The following is a 19,665-nucleotide window of genomic DNA, read 5'->3' on the forward strand; positions in this document are numbered from 1 at the left end:
CAGTTTCAATCCCTTCCCCCTTCAAACCTAGTTTAAAGCCCTCCTGATCAGCCCTGCCAACTTATGGGCTATAGTCCTCTTGCTCTCCCTAGAAGGATGAAGCCCATCTGATCTGAGGAGACTAGGTACCATGGAGTTTGCTCCATGGTCAAAAAAAAACCCCAAATTTTGATGGTGACACCAATCCTTAAGCCACCTGTTGATGAGATGGGCTTTTCTACTCCTTTTGGAAGGCAGTAGTTCTAAAAATAGGGGGGGTTTACTATGTATATTTTCAATATCTATCCTTTTATTACTTCTCTTTGTTCTTCTTTTAATTATGTTAACCAGGTTTTGCTTGAAGGACTGTTAGAAGTGAATCAGAGATCCTGAATGTGTCTCACACCTCAAAACCTGCAAAAAGCCTATTTATCCATTCCTACAGGTGACAGCTGTGTGACTGATCTGTTGTATCTCCTTCAACATTTCCTGTCATCTCGGTCTATCTCAATGGCACTGCATATTGACATGCAGTATCCTAGCAAACAGCCACGGAAGTAATTTTAGTTTCTGGAGCACATGGCTGAAGTTCTGCTGCTAACAGCAATTGGTTCCTGAAGATGGAGGTGGAAGTTGGGTGCTGGAGTGAAAGCGTTCTCCTTGCCCTGCTCCACCTCATGGTTCTCTGAACCTTTCAGCTGTGGCGCTCGTACTGGTGCATGTTACTGCCTTTGCTTCAGGTTTTTGTACTTTTGAACACAGAGTCTTCAGAGCTTCAATTTTATTACTGTTAGTGTTTTCTTTGAATTATATTAGGTTATGTGTGTGTGGAGGATTCTTGAAAGCCTATTCAGCATGAGGCTGCGAATGGACATATTTCTGACACTGTGACCTTGTTACTGAAAAAAAAAAAAGGGGGGTTTCTTGTTGTTGTGCTCATTTCTCTTAGATGACAGAGTAATTAGAAGTAGCCCTTAGTACAGCTGGTTGCAGGAAGGGATGGGGAGTTCACTGTGCAGAAGAGGAGACTGACGGTGACCTTATTAATGTTTATAAATATACAAAGGGTGAGTGTCATGAGGATGGAGCCAGGCTCTTCTCGGTGACAAATAATGGTAGGACAAAGGGTAATGGATTTAAACTGGAACACGAGAGGTTCCACTTAAACTTGAGAAGAAACTTGTTCTCAGTGAGGGTGACAGAGCACTGGAACAGGCTGCCCAGGGGGGTTGTGGAGTCTCCTTCTCTGGAGACATTCAAAACCCGCCTGGACACGTTCATGTGTAGTCTCATCTAAGTGTTCCTGCTCTGGCAGAAGGACTGGACTAGATGATCTTTCGAGGTCCCTTCCATTCCCTAGCGTTCTATGATTCTATGGGTGGTGTGGAGCAAGGAGATGGTCCTGGGTGCGGGACCAGGCCAGGCGCAGGCTGCCTATTTCTGCTGCTGCCGGAGAGGATGTGGAGTGGCAGAGGTTCAGCCCTTGCATGCTGTGAGCTCTGCCTGCAGCAAGAAGTACGAGGGTGTATGCGGGTTACAGCAGTTACAGAGGCCTTCCTGAAAGGGATGGGTAGACCAGAGCAGCATTGGCACAGGAGAACCCCCTTCCAGTGTCTGCAGCCTCAAAATTACAGCCTTGTGATGCTGCTTGGTCAACTTGTGGGCCAAATGAAGCTTTTCTGCCATTGTTCCATCTTTATTTCTGTTTGTGCTGAATAAGGAGGTGCTTTATAGCCACTCCTTACTGTTCTTTTGAAGAAGCAGTGCTCTTAACTTGATGACTGCAATTAACAGGTGGCTGTCCTTGGGTCAAGGTTCTCCCTAGAAGGCTGCAGTTCCTGATAAGTCTCCAAAAGGGCCTGCAGACTTCTGTGTAACCTGCCTGCAGTGCAGCTATGGTAAATGGCAGCTGAGCACCATATTGGGAAAAGGAAAAAAGAGAAAAAAATAGGGAAGGGAGGTGTTTTAGCAGTCAATTTTCCTGGTATGTTTTCTGCCTTGGGATTTTTATCTTGGGTTGAAAGACAAACAGATGCTGTAAAAATGAGGCAGGCAGACTTGTGCCTGCTGTTTGGCCCTGTTTCATGCTTACCTGTTTGAAATTAAATTAATAGGAACATCTTAAATGTAAAAACAAACATCATCTGTCTTTGATATAGCATGATATTTTAAAAACATCTGATTGGTGGAAAGATGCAGTAAAATGAGTGAGGAAGCTTGCTTTGAATTCTCATCATTAGCCTCATGTGGCTACCTGTTCTCCTGTTCTCTTCTCTCAAAATGTCAAACAGCTGAATAGTGTAATTTTGTGATCATTACCTGCGTGCCAGCATACATAACATCTGCATTACTTGCATGTAAACAGTGCTCTTAGGCTGTGTTTATGCCTGGAGCATACATTTACATCATATTAATCACGTGTTTGCACATGGACTTCAAATCTTTGTACTTCAGGCTATTTTTGGTTATAGAGCTTGGTATTGCATTAATGTGAACACATTGTATAAGTAATTGTTCCAGCCTTAATGGTACGCTTCTGTAGTTTTATGCTCAAATCATATTAATATGTCAGTGTTTTTCTTAAATTAGGATAGCACACTTTATTATGTTTTCCCATTTGCTAATGAACGATATTAATAAAATGTGCTTGAAGATATTTTTTCTCTTCCTTCTCTTAGTTCCACTCTCTAGTTACTAAAATAACTGTGAAATTTAGTCTAGCCTTCATGATCTTAAGTTCAGCTTCTCTGAACAGCATCAGGAAGACTTTCAGGTGGACCATGGAAGCAAAATCTATTTTGTTTTACAGTACGTTAAATGTGAAGAAAGAACCGTAGCAATTAATATTGCAATACTTTTGTAAGAAGCAAATTCCTGCTGACCTGAGTTAAAATATACTGCAGTCAGTCTGCAGGCTTCAAAGAGCAGTGAAGTTACGTAGTGGGTTTTTTCTCTCCATGTGCAAAATGCTATTGTGACAGATAAATAATGAGGATGTGCTAACTCCATTGAATTAATACTGTCTTGCTCCTAAATACTAGTTAATATTATTTCAAATACAAACTCTGTATTTATTGTGAACAGTAACTGAATTATGTTCCTTTCATGGACATGTGACCTTATCCCCTGTCTCAGTTTCTTAGTTTTAAATACTTCGGTTAATGTTCTGTGAAGTTCTCTGTTACTTGGCTTTAGCTGGAGAGTGCTGATTCAGTCCAGGAGCTGTTCTAGCCGTGCAGAAATCCACTTGTTTTTGTTACTGGAAGTACTTATGGGTTTGGTTTTTAATTGTCATTTAAAAAGTCAGCTGCATTTATGATGACTAGTCATAACGATGAATGGTGAGTGCTGTAGCAGATTTTTTCTTTGCTTCTGAATATTAACGGAAGTTCTACCAGGCTACACTACAGGCATGGATTCTCAGCTCTTGTGTCTTAATACAATGGAAGGATTTGTACTGACTTTGAGCATGGGGCGGCAGTCAGTTTTTCTGTTTTTAAGTGCTCCCAGATGGGGAGACTTACCTTATCAAGGCTGCTGCAAACACACATTTCATGTGACACTGTTCTTTACAAGAGAAATGTTCTGACATTTTTCTAAGTTACCAGATAGGCTCAACAGAGTTAAAAGCCTTACAAATAGATTGCATTTACTTGATCATTAGTGAGGTAAAATAACCACAAAGAACTGAGAGGTGTGATGGAAAAGTTCTTAGCCTTGGTTTGCATTTCAACAGGAAAAGTTTGACATCATTGGAACACAAAGTAATTTTGATAACCCTGAAAATATTTATTCCCAGTTTGATCTTTGCATAGGATAATGAAGTTAAAATAGAGAACTAGGTAACTAGGTATTTATTTTACTTTCTCAAGTGTGTATCTGGAACTTAAGAAAAAATATTCTCTGTGCAATCTTTTACTGAGCGGGGAGAAATATGTGGTTAATAACCAAGATAGAAATTACTTCAAATCCTGCAACTGTGGGACCTGTTTTCCTTAGTAAAAGAGAAAACCCCAAGGGCTGTGTTTGCTACACATGTATGAAAATACACTGATGTACAATTACTGAGAATTTTTATTACTTTAAAAATAGTGATGGTATCTACAGGACAAATTGATGTTTGCAGTCAAAGTTTCCAATGCTGTATCTAGTGTTTTTTACACACACACACACACAAAAAATCTGGTTTACTATGTTAAAATCCAGACAGCCTTATTTGCAGTTCACTTGTGAGGGATCTTTCCTTTTCAAGGGTTTTCTTCTTTTGCTTCAGTGGTGTCGTTTTCCAAGAAAGACTTGTAGACTGGGTACTTTCTGGAAGTTGTTTACTCTGATCCATTGATACCTGGCGCGCATATATATATATATATATATATATATATATATGTATATTTTTTTTTTTAGCAGTCTTTTGAGAACCACTTCCTGTTGGGGGAAAAATAAAATCTAGAATGGAAAGGCGAAATGTCGTGCAGGAGTAACTTTAGTTTAAATTTTATTTTTTTAACTTCTCTCATTCCCATCTTAGCTGGAGGAAACCTGGGGAAGCAGACAATAGGAGTGGGAACCGTGAACTGTGAATTGCCTTAGACATCTCCGTTAAGGATTGCTGTTTGCATGTGCAGTGGAGAACATAGCTAAGTAGTTTCCTGTGTCCTTCAGTCAAGAGGAGTGGCTTCTGTACCACCTGTGACATGTGCTGGGGTCAGAAAGCTTGCAGGTACCTCTATCTTTTGATGTCTGTATATGGTGGGGCAGTCAAGAGAAGTGCTCCTCCTCCTGGAAGTCCTGGAAAAGGTGGGAAAACACAGTTTATTAATAGTATGGCATTTCAAGGTCCCGTGGATGATTTGCTGTCAGCCAGTGTTGCTCTAGAATCTAGCATGTGAGGAGGAGCTTTTAAATCCTTTCCCCCTCTTCTCGCATTTCAGCAAAGCTGGAAAATGCTAGACAAATAAGTTGTGTGGATTTCAACCGTGTAAGTTTACAGAAGAGGGAGCTACCAAGTTAAGGTAGCCTTTGCCTGTCCTCTGGCAGTACAAATTGCTTTCTTCTTCACAGTTAATGAACGAAGGTAGGTTCTTTCCTGTCCGCAGCATGCGTACATTAAATGAGCTTGTACGGCATTATGAAATAGTGAGGATACCTTAGGTCCCTCTTCTAATTTCAACAGTCTATGTCAAAATACTTAGTAATTGTGCTTTGGTATTTTATATGTGCTGCAATAAATAAATAAATTAGTAATTCATGAATGTGTTCAATTTCAGTTTCATGTTCTCACTTGTTTACTGCAGATAGTAAATGTGCTCTCAGAATTAGTGTAAGAAACCATTCCTTTACAAAAAAACACCTATTAAAGTTATGTAAATTATCGACAGCACTGTAAACGTGAAAGTGCAGGTTGTTCCACCTGAATCAGAAGATATAGGAACCTCATTACTGTGAGCTCAAAATTGTGTGTTCAAAGTTTACTACCATCTTTGTGTGCTAAGACTAAGAATTAGGAAGGCATGTGTGGCCTTTTAACTGTGCTTAAAAAAAAAAATGCAGCAGCCCCTCCCCCCAACAAACAAACAAAACCCAAACCAAACAAAAAGAAATCCAAACAAACTTAGTGTTTCTTAGTCTATTTTTGTTCGTGATAAGAAATTTGATCATGAGTGAGTGGATGTTTACTACTCTCTCTGCTGGTTTTTCAGCAACGTTTAAAGACCAGTGCAGAGTTAAGTACTAGTCAGTAAGACCTGGATTTGGATAACCTTGTTGGGCATGGCAGAGGTTTTTTTTTTTCCCCTTCCCTGCCCTCTTGGCCCTCCTGTCTTGTGTATGAGTTTGATCTCAGTTGATGAAGTCTTTATCAAATAGTCAGGGAGTGAACACAACAGACAGAAAATGTCACTGCAAAAGTCAGTGTTCACTTTATTTAAAGGGTTATAAGCTGTATCTTGCCATCCTATCCGGCTCGTGGAAGTGGTGGGAATCTGGGTATTCAGTATGTAGGGCAGAGAGCTCAGTATGATTGTAAATGCAATGGTGAAAGCTCAGCCTTAGTTCTCTTAGTGCCCTTTGTGGTTTTACTTCAGGGTTGTATCTGTTTCATGAAATACTTGTCAGCATAAGGTGTTAATTAATTGGGAATTCTTTATTCCTAGTGGAGGAAGTACTGTTTAATCCACACTCAATTTGGTAAGTTTTGCTAGATTTTGTTTGAACCTGCCTGGCAACTTGCTGGTACTAATGTCTGAGATGTGCCTGAAGGTGGGACGTAATGGACCCGTTCTCTTCCTGGCTCTTTTTGTGTAGAGTCCAAGTACTGGAGCTCACCAGCTGTGAAGGTGAGCTACTGACTAGTAGAGTAAAAGAGCTTTTACAGAAATCAGAGCTGAATGTTTAAAGCTGATCTTAAGGAGGAATTTGGTACCACTATCTGCCTTCTTCTGAAAGTGAATGCTACCCATTTGTTGTGAGGCTTCTTTTAACGCACATTGTGCTGAATAGAAGGAAAAGTTGGTCAAAGGGTGAGCAAATTATAGGCAAGAATCTATAAAATACCAGTATTAAAAAGTTATGATTAAACCAGGTCTTATCAGAAAGCTTTAATTCCTCCAAGCACCCACTTGGTTTATCCTGCAGGGTGCACAAAATATATGTGAATCATTACAGTCATTTTTCTGCATCTTTCTGATGTTGTGTGAGCATCTGCCTGAAGGGAACTTTAGCCTTTCCTTAGTTCTTCGGACTGCATTTTTAAGAAAGGAAAAATCTATTCACAATGAAGTGTTTAACAACATTGGAGTGGCAAATGAGTCTCACGTTAAAGCTTTTAAAAAGGACAGGTCCTACTAGAATTTTGTTATTGTTATCTCCCAAGTCTTCAGTGTGGTCACTGCTACTGAAGTTTCATCATCATGGCTTGATTTGCATCAGTTCCCTTGGTGTCTGTTACTGTCTGATGCAACACATGGGAAGGCATGTGTGAATACAAAAAAAGAAAAATCAGTGCTTCACTTATAAAATAGAGAAGCAAAACATTTGCAATAAATGATTTAAGGCATTTATGTGACCTGTGTAGAAAGCATCTTCCACTGACAAATAGGGGACAGATAATTTACTACTCATAAATTCCTGTCCTGACTTGCTGTGATCTTTAGTAGCTCATCATACTTTCATTTAAAGATACCCATTGGTATCTTGCAGTTGGTCTCTGGAAGGCATGTTTTATTAGAGGAGCACTTCAATAATTTTTATCTGTGAGTTACTGTACTTGCATGTATTAGAAGGTTGGTCAAAATGAACGGATCATCATAGCCAATATGCTTCTGACTATTCCTGTTGTTTGTGAAGTGTTTGTAATACAGCTGGGATTGCAGTTGAGTGCCTAGATAGTGCTTTATCAGGGGTAGTTAGGTGACAGTATACTGTAGGTGAGCACCTGAGGTGTGCACAGTACTGGAAGTCAGTACCGGTGCAGTTAGCTGCATGTGTCTGTACATGTGTGTGCTCCTCTAGCATTACAGAAAAATGGCATTCCAGTATGAGAACTACTTCTAGTCCTTGGACCTTAGCCTTCTTTCTCTAGCTTTTATACCTTTCTCTCTGTCATTTGACAGCTTTTGTGGTCTTTTAGTTTTACAGAATCATGGAATCATTTTGGTTGGAAGAGACCCTTAAGACTGAGTCCAACCACAACCAAAATCTAGCACTAAACTGTGTCCCTAAGAACCTCCTCTAAGTCTTTTAAGCACCTCCAGGGATGGTGGCACCACCACTTCTCTCGGCAGCCTGTTCCAATGCTTCACAACCCTTACTGTGAAGACCTTTTTCCTAATACCCAATCTGAACCTTCCCTGACGCAAGTTAAGGCCATTTCTCCTCATCCTATTGAGGCGCGGAAATGACCTTACAACCCTTGAGACTGTAAAGAATGTATGTATTTACACAGTGCAGGACACATGGGGGATAACTCTACCCAAGATGTGTGTAAATTTACAGTAGCTGTGAGCTTGGTTAAATGCAGTAAAGTGTTACATATTCATGAAAGTTTTTAGGAACACCTATACATATTCATAACCTGTGCCTGAGAAGGCGGTTCTTGTTACAATGAGTTCCGAGAGACCATTGCCAGGGTCTCCACCTCTGGCTCCTCATGGTTGCAGCTGCACAGTGATTGTGAACCTGGGTCCTCTTTCTCTGTATACAGTCACCTTTGGTCCAGTGTGATGAGTTGGTTGGGACTCAAACTGAGTTGGTTAAAACTGGGATATCTCCTGTCCTGTGCCCAAGTTTCTGTTATCTAGTTCACCCAAGGATGCACCCAAGGATTATTATTTTTGGAAGGCGTCAGCAAACTTCTGTTTCTCGTACACTAAATTACACAAAGCTAAGCGAGGCTAGGCAATAGTGATGTGGGTTAAAGGGTTAGCTCTCTGTTAGTTCTTTAAGTCTTTAAGTGTTAGTTCTTTAAGTGTTAATTAGTTAATTCTTAGTTAATTAATTGTTAATTCCCTGTATCACTATCAGTTGCTACTTGGGAGAAAAGACCAACACCCTCCATGCTACAACCTCCTTTCAGGTAGTTGTAGACAGCGATAAGATCTCCCCTCAGCCTCCTTTTCTCCAGGCTGAACAGCCCCATTTCCCTCAGCCGCTCCCCATCAGACTTGTGCTCCAGACCCCTCGCCAGCTTCATTGCCCTTCTCTGAACTCTCTCCAGCACCTCCATGTTTTTCCTGTAGAGGGGCCTGAAACTGAACGCAGGATTCAAGGTGGGGTCTCAGTGGCACGGAGTACAGTGGGATGATCTCTTCTGTAGTCCTGCTAGCCACACTGTTCTTGATGCACGCCAGGATGCTGTTGGCCTTTTTGGCCACCTGGGCACATAAGTTCAAGCTCCTATACAATATTTGAACAACTTTTGCTATAGTTAGAGCTGTGTTTGATCTCTGTGGTCTCAAACATACCAATGTCACTACTTGTTACAGCAGTATTCACCCTGAAGTGTAATGAAATATGGTGAACAGAAGGGATGCTACATAATTGTGTCGCATAAACTCCTGTTTCAATTTCAAAATTGCACCTAAGACTGCTTTAAGGGACTGGTGTATCTGTGTTTATCAAATGCATTTGCAAATACCTAAGACTAAAGCTTTCACTTATGGAGAGAAATGATTCTGCATTCTGATAACGATACAATAACAGTATAGTATCATGAACTCCTTATATTGCCTTATGTAGGCAACAAAAAACCCAGCTTATTCTGTGTCCAGTGGGCCTAAATAAATCTGCATAGTTTTGCTTTTCTTTTTACTTATCTTCTGCTGGCCCTACAGCTCTTCTCATGAGAAGAGACATGGTTGTAACTGGTTTGTAATTCTGCATAGTGCTGGCTGCTTCTCCCTGCAAGCCAGTGAAAATGTCCTCTAGAACAGTCTTCTCACTGCAGGCACTAATTTTTAACTGGATATGTATGAATCTTAGGGCCCTAATGGTTGTAGAGACTGTATTGAAGTTGGACTACCTAGTCAAAAGGTGTAGGACAGGGGGAGGAAATGTGTTGTGATCATACAAGCTGTTTCATAGGAAAAAAAAAAGATGAGAATAATTAAGTCTTAAGGATACCATTGTGCAAGAGGCTTTGTTTATCTGGTGCTCAAAATGCATTTGTAGGTGCCACTTCAAAGAAGAGGAGCAGTCACAGGGGAAATGCCTCTGTCCCTCCGGATGAGCAGCAAATTGTTTGTCTGCTTATCTACCTGGTGTAGTGTAGCTGTGTTTGTGTGTGGTTTGTTTGTTTATTTATTTATCTATTTATTAATGAGCTTTGAGAAGGCTCTTATGGTTTCCAGGCGTTCCCTTCAAAAATCACTCCTTCCTAGTTCCTGTTATTGATGTAGCTCTGTTGATCTATACCTGTAATTTGGTTTTGTTTGTCTTTTCCTTTTCTACCACAGTCTTTGTTTCCTCTCTACCTTTTCTGTGGTTCACCTCTCTTGCCACTTCCCTCGCCTCGACTCAACAAACAGTACTAGTAGGATGGTTGTCTGTTGGCTTGGCTAAACCACACTTGTCACTGCAGCCCTGGTTACTACTTGTGACAGTTCAACAAAACAAAAAGACCTTATACCAGTGAGTGTTGGTTCACAGTGCACAGAGATGCTGTTTCTGCCAGTACATATAGTAGTGCCTTCCACAAGAAAGGTGAGGAAAATGTAATAGCTTTCATTTTAATTGCAGTCTACATGTATGCAATAGCATGTGTCTTTGCTCAGTCACTTTTTTTTTAATCTCCCCAGGAAGGTTTCATTCACGAGGCTGTAGAACTTTCATTCTATTGAAAGACCATCTTTCAGTTTAGGAAGGCACCCACAGCAGTTTTCTTGTGATTAAGTGGTTTATAACCCATCACCCAAGTTTCAACAAAGCCTGCAAGTGTAACAGACTTTGTTTTCAGAACTGTAATGTGAAACTTTGACAAGGTACTATTCAGCGTGGCTAACAGCTGTGTAAATCTGAAAGAAGAGAGATTTGAAGGAGAGAATGAAAAATATTTATGCTGACAGTTTGTTCTGCACCAATTAAGTGCTCAGGAAGAAGTTGACGTGATATTTATTTTAAAAAAAAAAAAGGTGATTTGTGACTTGTCACAGAGCCTGGAATCTCTGTAACAGTTAATGTATTATTACAAGTCTGTAAAGTTCCTGTCTGGATAAATATCTGCTGTCTAGTCTCTCTCTGGTTATATATATATTGGATTTCAGTCTTCTGAACCCTGTATAATACTTGGAAACCTTTCTCCAATTGTCTCCTGAAGGCAGAGGAGGAGCAGGAAGGCCTCTCTGTCTTTGACTGAAAAAGTTGTCAGTATGTATTACTGTAATCTGTCACTGTGCTTAACTAGGGCTATTGTATTTACATTTTTCAAATGTTGGTAAGTCTTCTTAAGGGAGGATGTGTCAATATAAACTGAAATACTACTTCTGGGAGATTCTAACACAAAATGCTCAGTTTCCATCTTAAAAGCTTAGCATGTCTGAAACCACCTCTCAGATTTGACCTATCATTGTAACACTTCAAATTCTTTCAAATCCCACTTCGTAAACTATATGTCCTCTCTTTTTTTTTCCTGCCAAGAAAAACAAACTATATTCTATAGCTGCAAGAGGACGGTGTTGCAGATTATTCTTACTCCAGTTTTGTCAACCTTTTCCTTTCCCTTTCCACTGATTACATGAAGTGACCTGGGTAGTGATAACATTAGGTGAGCACAGACTTGGAATCTTCCTCATCCTTGAAGTCCCTGTGTGGGTTTGATGCTAGCAAAGCAGGAGGAGAATGGCAAGGTATTAGGAGAAAATTCTGCTTTGTTCATTTACTTGGGGATTAACCAAGCTAGCGTGTCCTAAGAAGTCTGATGTACTGATTCAACTATTGAGAATATAGCAGAAGCTATATTCCTGGATGTGTCTGATGGGACTTGCAATGTTCTCAGGATGATAGAGGGTGGTTAGTGCCCATCTGTGGTGCTTTGCTAGAAGTAATAATTTTGGTATTTAAGCCCTGCACAGCTGATCGCAAGATGCACTTTTTGTAAAGTGTAGTTTAAGTTGCACTCAATACTGTTGCATGAGCAGCCAGCAGGCAATTCTGAAAAGAGCACACATCTTAACTAATGATCCATCTGATAGTCTGAATTTTTTTTTCAGTCAGCAAGTTTGATAGAGCTTGAGCAAATGTTTCTGAATAAGTCAACTCTTTGCGTCATTCTGCCAGTCTGCAGTAGAGAAACTGTCATTGTCTCATGATGTCACTAGAGATGGTAGCGTGTATGACATGAATTGTCATATATATCAATGCAGCATTTGCAAGCATCTGGGTTGATGTTGCAGGGAGATATGTGGTTTCTCAAACTCAACTTGACTTTGTGCTTATTTGTTACATGGGCATGAATTTTGTAATGAGGTTGTCACGCAACCTTTCTGGAGAAGAAGGCAATGCCTTCTGTCCCAGGTTCTATAACAACCTGCTTTTTGTCACTGGCTGGAGTTGGTAGGCTATTGCCAATTTCTTCAGAGAGCTCATGTTCAATACTATGGGGATTTCATATAACTAAAAGCCCTTGCATTAAAATAAAAACTTGAAGGAGAAGATTGCGTGTTGGAGCTGGTAATACTCACTGTCATCCTAAAGTCTGACTTCTGTAGGGCAGACTTGGATACTGTTTTAACAGTACAATAGTTAACCTTCCTGTTAACTCTACTGTATACTGGAATGTTGTGTTCTGTCCCCTCTATCCCTAGCAATGCAGATTTCAAATCTATTAGCATTACTTCTAATTCAATTAATTATTTTAAATTACATTTACTAAAACTAGGATTTTTTTAGTATTAAGTTATGAATACATGAATGGCAGCACTTCTGCTTTTTACATGTTTAACTCTTTCTGGGTCGAATTCTGTATGTTTTCCATTCCCAGAACAAACCTTGGCTGCTGTTGTGGGTACTCAGTGGGTCCACCTGCTGTTGAAGTCTCTGGTTGCTCTGCTTTAGCGTTAGTCTGAAAGGACTGGAAAATAAAAGAAAAATTAAATATTTCCTATCCCTAGACTGTAAGTTGTATACAGGCAGGAACAGTTTGTTTGCAAAATTCATGTTGAGTTGTGCACAGATGTGTCATACTCTGTGTGTTGCTGTTTTGTAATGGTGCTGCCATACAGCTATTGTTGCAGATTATTTGCTCCTATCTTTTACTTGTGGATTTAAAACATTATTTTTGTATTAAATACAGGTTTTTCTCTTTGTTTCAGTGTGCAAGGATCCACCCTACAAAGTTGAAGAATCTGGGTATGCTGGTTTCATTTTACCAATTGAGGTTTACTTCAAAAACAAGGTATGGAATCACAATAGATTTCATTAAAAAAAAACCAAAACCACAAACAAAACAAAAAACCAAAAACAAAACAAACAACAAAAACAACCCACAAAACAGAACAAACAAAAAAAACCAAAACCAAAATATAAAACAGAAAAAAGCCCCATGTGCAAGTTTTTTAGAGATTTATAGTTTAATTTATAAACTCAGTTAAAAATTAGAATTAAAGCTGTCTTTGTCAGTAATGTTCCTCAGTTCAAAGTCACTGTAACTTTTAGAAATACATAATTGTGTTTAGTAGTTAACTGTATGTAATTAGGATTACCTGATAAAATAAACAAGTTGAATGTAATTATTCAGAAGAATTACTAGTTGTAGTCAGAAGTGGACAGACTTGAAGTAATGTTTAAGGAAATTCAAGAGCCACTTAAACTTTAAGAAAGGAAACCAATCTTGGTTATGTTGATTTCAAAATTAACTCATTGTTCTGTTTTAGTATTGCTGATCTTTTTAATTTGTTCAATTTTTGATCTTTCAAAGCAGTGTTTTGGTGGTTTTTTTAATCCTGCATCCTCAGTCTGCATAAACATTATTTTAGACTGCATGTGAACATTGAGTCTACTCAGCATTACCGGGGGCCCAGTTCAGTAATACAGACACTGTTTTTTTTTTTTAATAACTCCTTCAGATAAAAATAATTAGATTTGGGTAGAATTAAACAGCAAAAAGATTGCAAGGTTTAAGGTGCAGTCCCTTAATATCTGCAATATTTTAGGTTGCTTTTGTATGTCAAGTGCTTTGGGGGAGCCATTATTATTCTTAGCATGCACTTCAGAGATCCCCTTGTGCTTAGTTTATATTACCAAGATGTAGTTTAACGTAATTATTTTAGTCAAGCTTGGTGAAAAACTAAAACTGAAAGAAAATAGAAACGTGTAGTAAGAGACTTTTGCTGGAACCCTAGTCACTTAGAATTTGTATTAAAATACCACTTTGTTAGCTGTATATGCCTTGAAGTAGATATTCCATGTTCTTTTGTCTTTCACAGAAAGTTCTGTTAAGGTGTGAGGTGTGGATAATTCTGCTCAGGAACTTTCTAAGTTGTAGGTTTCAAACAAGTAATTCTGAAATGTTCCCTGTATCAATCTATGAAGAGGAAGGCTTAGTATACCTTGTGTGCTGTTGGAAAAGGACACAACTGCCTCAGTGAGTTGACTGGCTTTTTTGGTATACTTTTTAGCTCTGTCTCCGTTAGGGAAGCAGTTTTCATTCAGGAGATCTAATGAAAACCAGCGCATTCCCAAGCTCCTCTGTTAAGAGCTCATCCCAAAACTGGGCAGACAAACTCAGATGACAGTGAGTCAATCACTGAAGCATCTCTACAGGAAGCTTCCTGCCCGACATATCTTTTTTTGTTTTCCACTCAGACTTTTGGCTGCCTTTGCTGACAGTGGAGACCTGCAAGTCTCAGGACTTCTCCAGCAGGAATTGTGGCTTAGCCTGAGATCAAGAGGGCAGCAGTCATTACAACTCATCTCACCCTCAAGCAGCATGTGGAATTAGGAAGTTTGCTAACATCCCTCACTCCTGTTTTGGTGCCATGGAATGCAACAAGCAGCAGATGGACTGTGAGTCAGCTAGGTCTTCACACAGCTGCAGCAGCATGCCCTCCCTTGGGGTCAGTACAATACAAAGGAAGAGTGACATAAAAATTGAGCTGGCATTCCTGAGGCAAATTACTGCTTTCTCCTGGGTCAGCTACTCTTCCCCCCCTAAGCTACTTCACAGGTATTCCAGTACAGAAAAAGGGGAGATAGACAGAAGGAGGAAGAGGAGACAGACCATCATCACTTATGCAAGGTAGACAAATTTTCAATTTCTTGTTCAGAAAGTACCCTAATGAATAGAGAAGACAGGGGTACAGGAAGCTGCCTCTATCATGGAGGATTAAAAGTTGCCTCTTCCTAGCACTAAGCAGAAGTTGGTAGAAAATCTAACAGGCATTTCACCCTGATGGAAAATATTCCAAGGGAAAATGACAAACACATTCCTCCCAAATTCAGCAGCAACATGCTGTAGTTGTTAGCCTTTGAGACAAAGTCCTTGAAAAAAATGCTTTCAGGTCAAATGACTCCTGTTCTGGAAAATGCAGTCCATTTAGGATAAGGCTCTGTCATGGTTTAACCCTACCTGGTCACTAAGAACCATGCAGCCACTCATTCACCACCACCCCCTGGAGGGGTGCGGCGGGAATCAGAAGAGCAAAACTGAGAAAGTCTGTGGGTTGAGATAAAGACAGTTTAACAGGTAAAGCAAAAGCCACATGCGCAAGCAAAGCAGAACAAGAAATCCATCACTACTTCCAATCAGGTGTTGAGCCATCTCCAGAAAAGCTGGGCTCTATCATACATAATGGCTTCTAGGGAAGACAAAAGCCATCCCTCCTGAAGGTCGCCCCTTCCTTCTTCTTTCCCCAAAATATATACTGAACGTGATGTCATGTGGTATGGAATATCCCTTTGGTCATTTGGCGTCAGTTGTCCTGGCTCTGTCTACTCCCAGCTTCTTGTGCCTTCTTGCTGAAAAGCCCTTCTCTTGATATAATCATTGCTTGGCAATGACCAGATCATCAAAACATCTGTGTATTTTCAACATTCTTTTCATACTAAGTCCAAAACACAGCACTATATCATCAGTTACTAGGAAGAAAAGTAACTATCCCAGGTGAAACCAAGAGGGGTTCATAAACTACAGTATATTCTACCTTCACTCTCACACCATTTTGACATAGTGGCAGTGGTACTGGCAGTCCTTTGTGGTTTAAAAATCTGCTTTGAAATCGCTGGTTATGTTCATCTAAATTTCTTTGAAGACTCCCATTTATAAACGCATATAACTTTGCTCTTACAGCAAACCTGCTGGTACCAAATGTTTACCTGTAGCAATGTCACAGTTTTCTAAGCATACTGAGGAGTAAATCACTTCCATTTTCTGTTCTGCAAGAAATCAAGTGTTAATCTTTCTAACAATAAGATAGGTCTTCATCCATGATTGCTTTTGAAAATGGTCCATCAAGAAAATAGTTAATCTAAGGAAACTGCTCTCTTCTGTCTTCAGAAACAGAGTACTGCAGGCCTTTTATTTCAGGTCCCCTTCTTTTGTCTCTGCTCAAGTCCAGAGATGGGACAATGAGGATGTCCCTTGGCTGTATTTGAAACCTCAGATTTAACTTTTAGAATAACTGAGATTTCCATGTTTTCTGTTCTTCACATTTGTAGAACCCTGAATCAAAACTACATGCCTTTTGTATTTTTTTTTTAAAGCATTTGTCACTGAACAGAGCATGCATTTTGATTACATGCCGTGTTGGATATATGCTAACATTCTGCTGCATCTCTTCCTTCTCTTCCTTCATGGTTCTCTTTTTACTAAAGCTTTTCCTGAATTTGACCTTTTACTTGTGTTCTGCCTTAAAACTGACATGGGCTTGGTGGCTTTTGTTGCACAACTGTACCTTTGGAGGAATGGCTACTAATACTGCCTTAAAAGTGCACTTAGGTACAGCTTCTAAAAGAGACTGTCTAAATGTATAGTACAAAACGTACTTAGTATCTTCCCTCTGGTATTACTAACTGAAGTCTATTCAATGCCAGTAGTGTCTGTTTTCTGCTGAGGCTTTTTCAGGGCAGTAGAGTGCTGATGGTTTCTTCCAAGATAAATTTGCCTTTCCTGTTTTTTCTCACTCCATATTGGTACAGGGAACATTCAATTTCATTTTTTCACTGCAGTGGCAAAGAATTTTAATCACCTGAAAGCTGTGGTGGAACACTTGTAATCTAGCTGGCCACACTTGTTCGAGACAGTGAAGTTTCATTAATAAATAAGCAGACCCCATACACAGGAGATCAAATACAGCTGGCTACAGCGGCTTTATTCTTCTCCTTTTCTACAACTTGTGAAGAAAACAATAGTGTTTGGCTTAAGTGGAGGAATTTGCATTCAAAACATACAGCAGTGTCTTCTGTGCTATCTAGGGCTCAGAAGTGTGATTGTGGTGTTGTCTGAGTTACCTTGTGTCAGCTCAACCATGATACTTGCCTATGTGTATGTCTATAGCCTGTGCCAAACTTGACATAACACTTGCAATTAAGCCTTGTCATGGCAGCTTGGAGATCATGCTTTTTACCATGTGTTATCATGGGCTGATAGGAGCTTCTCTGATTTACTGCAGCTCAGCTGACGCTTGGTAATTTCTGTCATGTGTCTGAGAACACAGAGAATGGTTAAAATGGCATAGTTTTCACTTTAATTGACCGTCTGTATGTAGCCCTTGTTTTCAACTTAGTTTTGGTGCTAGATGTTTCTGTCTGGTTATTTTCAACCCTCAGGAAGAACCTAAGAAAGTTCGATTTGACTATGACTTATTCCTGCACCTTGAAGGCCACCCACCTGTAAATCACCTCCGCTGTGAAAAGCTCACATTCAACAACCCGACAGAGGAATTCAGAAGAAAGCTGCTAAAGGCAGGAGGGGTGAGTCCTGCACCCATATCAAAAGCCATCACAGTAAAGATGTTGCTGCTTATTGCTGGTGCATGTTTAGTGTAATAAAGGTTGACCTGACAGTGAAATGAAATGAAGTGTTTTTGTGATTACCTTCATATAAGAGCTCAGTGCTTGTTGTCTTTGAAGTGGAGTGGGTGAGCAAATGAGCATGTACCTACCTTAAATTCATGATTAGATATCGGTCTTCACATCCAAGTGATTCATGTTTACTTCTGCAAAAACAGAACTTGGACTGTGTACATGAAGCATTACTTACTTGACTTTCCAGAGATGAAATACAGGAGAGCTACTTTGATGTAAATAATAAGAAAATAAAAATGTCGTGTGTTTAAAGAGAAATGGTTCTATATTAAGCGGAATAAGTTCAGTGGTTGTAAAGTAGAACAAGTTAGAAACTCTTAGTAAGCCTACTTAAATTTATGCAATGTATTACACCATCTGAAACAGAAATTTTACCAAGATGTTTTTACATGTTGGTAGAATCAGTTGATGTGGAAAGCCCAGTAAGTTTGACCATTTGGAGAGAGGAGATGGCCAAACCTTGAGGTTTGCATGGTTTCTACTAACAGATAAATTTCTGCTTTGTTTCACACAATGGCAGAGGTGCTCATGCTGGCCGGGGCTGCCACAGGCTCAGCCATAGGCTATGAAACCTCCCTGAGTCCTGGTTCCACTGCTGAGCTGGCGTCATAGGGAAAAGGCTTTTCCCGATCTCCAGCCTGAGCCTCTCATCTGTCAGCTTGGGCTGCTGCCCCTTGCTCTCCTGCCACACACTGCTGTGAAGAGCCTGACTTTGTCTCCTCCATTCCTTCCCACCAGTGCCAGGGATGCTGTTGGGTGCCCCTTCCCCTGACTGAACCAGCCTTGGGCTGGCAGCCTTTCCTCGCAGGGCAAGGGCTTCAGCCCTACTGTCTCAGTGGACTCCCCTGAAGTCTTGCCAGCTCATACAGATCTTTCTTGCACTGGGAGTGCAAAATTGGAAACTGAAAGGGTGCACTAATGTGGTCTGATGAACACTTAGCAGAGGGTACAGCCCCTGCCCTCCCCCGGCTGTCAGGGATATGACCTGTCCATGAGACTCTATGCACTGCTGGTGCTCATCTGCCTAGAGGCACAGCTGGCCCTGGTTCAGCTCACTGCTGCCCAGTGCCCAGGGCCAACCCTCCAGAGCTGTTTCCCAGCCCTAGTCTTGTTGCTTCGGGGCTCTGCTTTGCTGGGACAGGGCTTGACAGTTGTCCTCATTGTATGTTGTGAGTTTGCTGTTAACTCTTTCTTCAGGCTGTCTGGGTCCCTCCTGGTGACAGCTCTGCTCTCATGTGTCAGGTGCTTCTCTTTCCCAGTTGGTTGTCATCTGCAAACCTCATGATCAAGAGTGTGTTCTTTCTCCTGCTCCAGGTCCCTGATAGAGATGTTAAGCAGGCCTTCATACTGTGGTTTTATTAATGTAAATGCCAGTGCTTATCTTTATATTTTCTAACAGTTGTAACAAAAATGGGTAGCCCTGTTTGGCACAGTTAGACAACAGTAGGTTCTGGGCTGGAGGTAAGAGGGAGCTGGTGTGAGAATATTCAGCCTGCTGAAGAGGATCTTTGAAAACAAAACAAAAATAAGTAGTGGGTATAGTCTGAAACACCTTGTTACCCTTTTGAAGAAGAGAACTGTTACCCCTATAGATGTACTGAAATAGAAGCATGAGCTATGTTTTGTGTTTGCATTTATTAGGTGCAAGAGGGTATCGTGTCTGGACAATGTATTGAATCTTTAGTATGTTTGCAAATAAAACATCAAGATTGTATTCTGGAAAACTTCATGAGCCACTGCTTTAATATTAATCATATCAGGTCAGTTGTCAATGGACAAGTTTTACCCACAAGTGTAATAAATCTAAATGATGCCAGCAGGGATTTTGGGGGGTGGGAGGTGGTTGAAAAAAATAGAAAGCTCCCCTTTCATTGCTCATTTTCTGTGCCTTCTAATTTTAGGTTTCCTGAGCTAACAAAAGCAAAAGTGTTGCCTAATTGTAAACAATGAAATGTGGCAAGTTTTGAACAAATTATTTCCCTGAATATATCAGCATCATCTTTCTTAAAATGCTTTGCGTCATTGCCTTTTTGTCTTCTGGAGACTACAAACTGCTTGCTTCCTGCCCCACCCCCCCCCCTCCATTTTCCCCATTTCCTTCTAAGAAGTGGGTCCCTCCTTTTTGAAGCTATTGGTGTTTCACAGTTCCCTCTATAGACTTTCAGACCGAGG

The 19,665-nt window shown here is 40.3% G+C and overlaps 1 protein-coding gene across 1 annotated transcript in view; it reads left to right on the forward strand.

Annotated features, from left to right (window-relative positions):
* The window catches only part of MLLT3 (MLLT3 super elongation complex subunit), a gene marked incomplete at its 3' end in the record, with an annotated part of 124,083 nt that overhangs the window by 51,854 nt on the left and 52,564 nt on the right, over nucleotides 1–19,665 (forward strand). The window contains exons 3-4 of the mRNA XM_080362756.1: nucleotides 12,783–12,865; nucleotides 17,236–17,379. Coding sequence (XP_080218882.1) covers nucleotides 12,783–12,865; nucleotides 17,236–17,379 — 227 coding nt within the window. The remainder of the gene's footprint in view (nucleotides 1–12,782; nucleotides 12,866–17,235; nucleotides 17,380–19,665) is intronic.

This window comes from Nesoenas mayeri (genome assembly GCF_963082525.1).
Source record: "Nesoenas mayeri genome assembly, chromosome: Z".
Classification (NCBI taxonomy): Eukaryota; Metazoa; Chordata; class Aves; order Columbiformes; family Columbidae; genus Nesoenas; species Nesoenas mayeri.